This window comes from Galeopterus variegatus, unplaced genomic scaffold (assembly GCF_000696425.1).
Source record: "Galeopterus variegatus unplaced genomic scaffold, G_variegatus-3.0.2 Scaffold10464, whole genome shotgun sequence".
NCBI classification, from domain to species: Eukaryota; Metazoa; Chordata; class Mammalia; order Dermoptera; family Cynocephalidae; genus Galeopterus; species Galeopterus variegatus.
The window spans coordinates 42,694-49,523 of record NW_007736575.1 but is presented as its reverse complement, the minus strand read 5'-3'; the positions used below and the strand labels follow the sequence as shown (position 1 = coordinate 49,523).

The window sequence follows — 6,830 nt, the reverse complement described above, 5'->3', positions numbered from 1 at the left end:
GGAGCGCCACCGCGCTTCCCAAGCGGCGCACTATCCAGTGCGCCACCGGGCTGGCCCCTTATATCAAAACTTTTGATGTATAGGAACATTGCTCATGACTCATGGATATGATACTCATTAAGATACATGTTTTATAAATGTTACTGTTTGACAAAGTTATAACATTTATTTTAGGTACTTTTATAGACAGCTTCTACTCTTCTATAGCAAAAATCCTGCTGTGATGGAAAAATCAATATTCTGTACAGAACCAGCTTCTGATTTACTCACTCTGAAGCAGAATATCAACATTTACCTCTTTATGAACCAATTGCCTAAGGGATCAGCCCAGATTAAGTCACAGTTGTAAGTATTATGCAAGTTGTTTTTAAAAGCAAGTAGATGGCCATGCTACATATTCTGAATCTCTATAGCAAATAGAACAAGTAAATTCATGTCTACTCATATTCTGTCTCCAGGCTTGAGTTGTTAACTTGTGGCCTGCGGGAGGTCACAAATCCCTTCTCCCTCCCCTCAACCTGGTCTGTTATTACTGCTTCTTAAAAGTACTCATATTCTGTCTCCAGGCTTGAGTTGTTAACTTGTGGCCTGCGGGAGGTCACAAATCCTTTCTCCCTCCCCTCAACCTGGTCTGTTATTACTGCTTCTTAAAAGTTCCATGTCCTTCACCACTTTCTTTGCTGTGCTGTTGAAAATCTTCTACTCCTTTCTACTTTTAAGACTTCACAAACTTTAGGGAACTACAGATTTATACACTATTCACATATAAATACCGGAGTTAAGAAAAACTTAACTCCAATTTATGGCCAAAACTTCGTTGCTTTGATGAATGGATAGCATCAGGTAGGATAAAATTTAAACAGTGCTGATAAGCACAAAGAAGAAAGTAAAATTTACCTCAAGTCTGACCATCTAGACATACCATGAGTAATATTTTGATAAAAATCCTTCTAGTAACACCTTTGAAAGTAAGGGCAGTGTTGCATAGAGAGAAACATCAAGAAAAATAATTTTAGATTTTATTGTTTTAACATATTTCATAGGAGATGAATCTTGAATAAAAATTGTCAGTTTTGTTTTTCATTCCCTCATTTTGTAGTTTTTAAAAATTTTTCTGCAGAGAAAGGAAATAACTCACAAACTATGATAGTGGCAAAAATTAGTTTTTCATTTGATTTTAAGGGACATAAAGAATGATGATAATATGAAGAGTATCTATGCTGGAAGCTGTAAATATGGTTCATTTCTGTTTTGTATGAATCTTATGGAATAAAGTCACTCCATTTCTATGTTTTTGTGTTTGCATCTGCATCTGCTACTGGAATTAAATGTATACTGGGAAATTAAACATGTGAGAACAATTCTTAGGTACATGTAGATTTTACTTTGTCAACTTTGTGTTTTAAAAGAAGAAACTTACTTTTCTTTCTCTAGACGTCTTAATCCACGTTCTATATCTGCATTTGAAGCCAATGAAGAACTGAGTCTCCATGTGGCTGTTGAAGGCAAAATTTATCTGACTGTTTACTGTCCTGCAGATGTTAACAGAGTAAGCAGTATGTCCTCAAGTGACAAATTGACAAGATGGGAAGTGCTTGGTGTACAGGGAGCATTGCTCAGTCACTTTATACAGCCAGTTTATATCAACAGTATACTTGTTGGTGAGTGTGATTTCAGTACCTCCTGTCCTCTTTCATGTAGTAAATTCTCCATGTTCTACTTACCAGTATAAAATCAGCTTTTGTATACAAGAAATTTTAAGTTCAAAACACATTCACTTGTTGAGCTGTTTGTTTCATGATAACTGGTAACACACTTATTATGATATGACTTTTGACATCCTATCAGAGGGCCAAGAATTAATATTTTAAATTAGCCAATTAGATATATTCTGTCTTGATCTTATACTTTTGTTTGCCCATTATTTAATCCCATCCCCCCTTCTTTTGGGAGAAGAACTTCCTTGAACTTCCCAAATCTAAAAGTTTGTGTTTACTCCTCCCTGAAGTAAGAAAAATGTTAAATCCCCTTTTTGGCTTGTGCTTTTATGTACATTTGGTTATGATATAGAATCTTTTTATTGGTCAGATGAATATGAAGTAACTAGAACACAAAATAAGTAATGTAAATTAGTAATTCTTTCTTTAATGAGAGATATTTTAGAATGCTGGATTTATATTTGAATGGCTTTCCAGACATTATGTCATTGACAAACAATTTGAGGGCTCATTTCTGTAATTTTCACAAGACTTTGATGTTTCAAAGCTTTACTTATCCTGGTCAGTTACTGCCATCACTTGGTTCTTTAATTATTGTTAAATTTTGGAAATGAATGAATTTGCAAGCTTTAGATCTTCACATGGGTAATATTTTTGTCTTAGGTGGTGCTATTTCTGGATTTTTCTTGTTTTTGTTATTTTTATATATTTTATACCTATTTCTTTAGGAATTTCTCTTACAGGTGGTATTTTCTCACTTCCATAAGCATACAAGGTATTGTAAAAAGAAATGGTTAATATTTATTTTTCTAATATTAAGGTTTTTTTATTTGTATAGGAAATACATTACTAAATTTACATTTTAGAAGATTCAAATGTGTATTCAGTGAAAAGTCTCCCTCCCATTCTACTGCCCTGTGCAGCCATTTTACCTCTGTGGAAGCATACATTGTTAGTTTTTTCTTTCCAAAAATGGTTAGGTTATGCTTATTAGAAGTAAGTGTATACATTCTTTTTTTGTTTTTCTTTTTTGTATTTTATACCAATAGGAACATACAATTCATACTTTTCTGCATCTTGCTTTTTTCGTTAAACTGTGTATTTTGGAAAATTTGCCATGTGAGTACATAAAGAATTTCCTCATTATCGCTCATGGCTATGTGGTGTTTCTTTATTTAATTAGTTTTAGGTTGATGGAATTTTAAATTATTTTTGAAATTTAAAAATAATTTTACAGCTACCAAACACCACAGTGAATGACCCTTTTACATTTGTTATTTACACATGTAAAAGTATATCTATAAGATGAATTCCTAGAAGTAGAATTTCAGGTCAAATATGTGCCTTTGTAGTTTTAAAAAATAAATATAACCAAGTTACCTTCAGCTCAACATTCCCACTAGCAATATATGAAAGTGCTTATTTACCCACACCCTCAAAAATCGTTATTTCTCTCTTTTTTCCAAATACAAGTTCTTGTATATGAGGAACTACTGTTTGATGCAATTTCTTAAATTTGCTTTGGTTACTAAGGCTCTTTACCATGTTTTCTTTTAGTCAGTTCAGGTATTCTGTCAAACAGTTCAGTCTTTTCTGAATCTTCTTTAGGAAAGGCTTTTTTTTTCTTGGTAAATGTGAAGTATCTGAGATACGTCTATGCTTCCTCTACAGTCACAGCTTTGGAAAATAAGGCTTTCTTTGACTTTTGTGAAAAAGGACATTTTAAAATTTGCATAATGTAACTTCATACTAAATTTAGTTTCTTAAGAAGATGGACATACATTCCTTTAAATACTTAGTTAGGGGTTTGGGACAAGGACTTAAAACTTAGATCCCATCATTTTTTAGTGTCATCTTGCACCTAGCATTGCTAATGGGGAACACCATGTAGCAATAAAGACAATATTACTTTGGAAAATTGCTTCTTTTCTTTTTTGGCATCTTTGTAGGACACATCTGAAACTAATTAATTAATTATTTAAAGCATCTGTACACTAAAAGAGTGTGATTTAGATAGCTAAAAGAATCTTGAATTAATTGAATTTTATTAGTCATCTCATACAATTTCTTACTTAATGTACAGATATTTTTGTACCATATGGGATAGAGAATCTTCTGAGCCTAGATTAAAAAACATCCAGTAGTGTGGAGTATAGGATTTCAAGACAATATACTCCATTAATTGAACAGTTGCAATACTTTAAAAAATACTTCCTAATATAAAATTGAAATTTGCTTCCCTTTAATTTTTTTTTTTTTTTTTTTGGCACCTGCCCAGCAGGGAATCTGATCCTTTGACCTTGGTGTTACAGCACTGTGCTCTAACCAACTGAGCTAACCAGCCAGCCTGCTTCCTATATTTCTATATAAACTGGCAATACACATTAAATCTACTTCTTTTTTTAAAATTGAAACATATTAATCATGCATATCTGTGGGGTACAGAGTTATATGTGTTATACATGTACACAATGTGTGATGATCAAATCAGGGTAATTAGCATAGTCATCATTGCAGAACTTAATCATTACTTTGTGATGAGGACATTTGATCTCTCTCCTAGCCATTGATAACATGCAGTAAATTATTGTTAATTATAAATGCCTAGCTCAACTACACCAATAGAACTTATTTTTCTTGCTAGCTTTTTTCTGTCCATTAACCAGCCTCTCACTATCCCCATTCCCCTTCACTACCTTTAGTAACCATGGTTCTGTTCTCTCCTGAAAGCTCAACTTACTATTATTGTTTCTGTTTGTTTATTCATTCATTTATTTACTTATTTATTTTAGTTCACACTTATGAGTAAGAACATGTAGTATTTCTCTTTCTCTGTCTCATTTAACATAAGCTCATCCATGCTGCTGCGAATGGCAGAATTTCATTCTTTTTTATGGCTGAGTAGTATTCCATTGTATATATATACCACATTTTCCTTATCCAATCATCTGTTGATGGACATTTAGGTTGGTTCCATATCTTGAATATTTTTAATAAAGCTGCAGTAAACATGGGAGTGCAGGTATCCCTTCGACATGATGATTTCCATTCCTTTGGTAGCAATTCCCAGTAGTGGAATTGCTGGATCGTATGGCAATTCCATCTGTAGTTGTTTGAGAAAACTCCATACTGTTTTCCATAATAGCTGTACTAATTTACAATCCCACCCCTTTATAAGGATTTCCCTTTCTTGGCATCTTTGCCAGCATTTGTTATTTTCTTTCTTTTTCATAGTAGCCAGTCTAACTGGGGTGAGATAATATTTCAGTGTGGGTTTGATTTGCATTTCTCTGATTAGTGATGCTGAGCATTTTTTCATGTACCTGTTGGTTATTCATATGTCTTTAGAGAAATGTCTATTTTACCCCTTTGCCCATTTTTTAATTGGATATTTTTCTTTTTTTTTTTTTTAACTATTGAGCTGTTACAGTTTCTTGTATATTCTGGATATTAATCCCTTGTTGGATGCATGGATTGCAAATATTTTCTCTCATTCTTTAGGTTCTTTGTTGATTGTATCCTTTGATATACAGAAGGTTTTAGTTAAATAAAATCCCATTTCTTTTTTCTTTTGTTGCCTGTGCTTTTGAGGTCTTATTCATAAAGGCTTTGCTCAGTCGTCATGGATTAATTTAAGGGTTCTTCATTCTCTTCTATTGGTCCATATGTCTGTTTTTACGCCGTAACCATGTTTTCATTATTATAGCTTTGTAGTATATTTTGAAGTCAGATCATATAATGCCTCCAGCTGTCGGGCCTTAAAAACTAACACCACCTTAAGTGACATTACAAGCGGCACCATTATGGGCCCACAAGGGCGTATTAATGTGGCAGCCTAAGACGGCACCGGGAGGAAGTAGGGTGGAAGTGTCTGCGGGAACCTTGCCTTAGCCCTTATTGGCCAAATACTCGCTTCCGCACTCATGAACACTGTGTGATTGCAATAGCTAGGCATTGAGACAGGATGCATGCTCTCATAGCCTTTAAGCTGATTGGAGGATGTAAAAAACCTCCCTTCCCCATATGCCTTTAAAAGCAAGTGCTTGTGTGATAATAAACGGAACTGCTCGACAGAACCCCCGCCACATCTGAGTGTCCTTTAATGGGCTGGTTGGGGCCAGCAGCTGTGCTCACCTCTCTTCACAGCTCTCTTCCCCCATCTCCTCTCAACAGGGACCGGAGGGAAAGAGGAATCCAGGCAATTCGCTTGCCCACCAAGGGAAAGACTGATAAGGAGGCGTTTTTTCTAGGGCTCTTCGGGTCGGCCAGCAGCAGACCCAACATCCAGCTTTATTCTTTTTGCTCAGAATTGCTTCAGCTATTTGGAGTCTTTTGTGGTTCCATACGAATGTAAGGATTGTTTTTTCTATTTCTGTGAAGAATGTTGGTATTTTGATGAGGATGGCATTGAATCTGTTGATCGCTTTGAGTAGCATGGACATTTTCACAACATTAATTCTTCCAATTCATGAACATGGAATGTCTCCATTTTTCTGTGTCCTCTTTAATTTCTTTCATCCATGTTTTGTAGTTTTCCTTGTGGAGATCTTTCACCACCTTGGTTAAATTTATTCCTAGATTTTTTTTTTTTTTTGGTAGCTGTTGTAAATGGGCTTGATTTCTTTTTCTGCTAATTTGTTGTTGGTGTATAGAAACACTACTGATTTTTGTATATTGATTTTGTATCCTACAACTTTACTGAATTCATTTATCAGTTCTAAGAGTTTTTTGGTGGAGTCTTTAGGTTTTTCTACATGCAAGATCATGTCATCTGCAAACAGGGACAGTTTGACTTTGTCTTTTCCAATTTGGATGCCCTTTATTTCTTTCTCTTGCCTAATTGCTGTGGCTTGAACTTCCAGTACTGTGTTACATAGGAGTGGTAAGAGTGGGCATCTTTGTCGTATTACTGTTCTTAGGGGAAAAGCTCTCAAGTTTTCCCCATTCGGGATGATGTTAGCTATGGGTTTGCCAGATGTGGCTTTTGTTTTGATGAGAACTTTCCTTCTATACCTAAAGTGTTGAGAGTCTTTAGCATGGGGGATGTTGAATTTTTTTTTTTTTTGTCTTTTGTCTTTTTTCCGTGTCCGGTAACGGATCGCAACCCTCAGT

The 6,830-nt window shown here is 34.8% G+C and overlaps 1 protein-coding gene across 1 annotated transcript in view; it reads left to right on the top strand.

Annotated features, from left to right (window-relative positions):
• The window catches only part of LOC103610011 (adenosine deaminase domain-containing protein 1), a 47,152-nt gene that overhangs the window by 11,268 nt on the left and 29,054 nt on the right, over positions 1-6,830 (top strand). Inside the window, exons 4-5 of the mRNA XM_008594252.1 lie at positions 175-345; positions 1,435-1,661. Coding sequence (XP_008592474.1) covers positions 224-345; positions 1,435-1,661 — 349 coding nt within the window. The 5' untranslated portion in view covers positions 175-223. The remainder of the gene's footprint in view (positions 1-174; positions 346-1,434; positions 1,662-6,830) is intronic.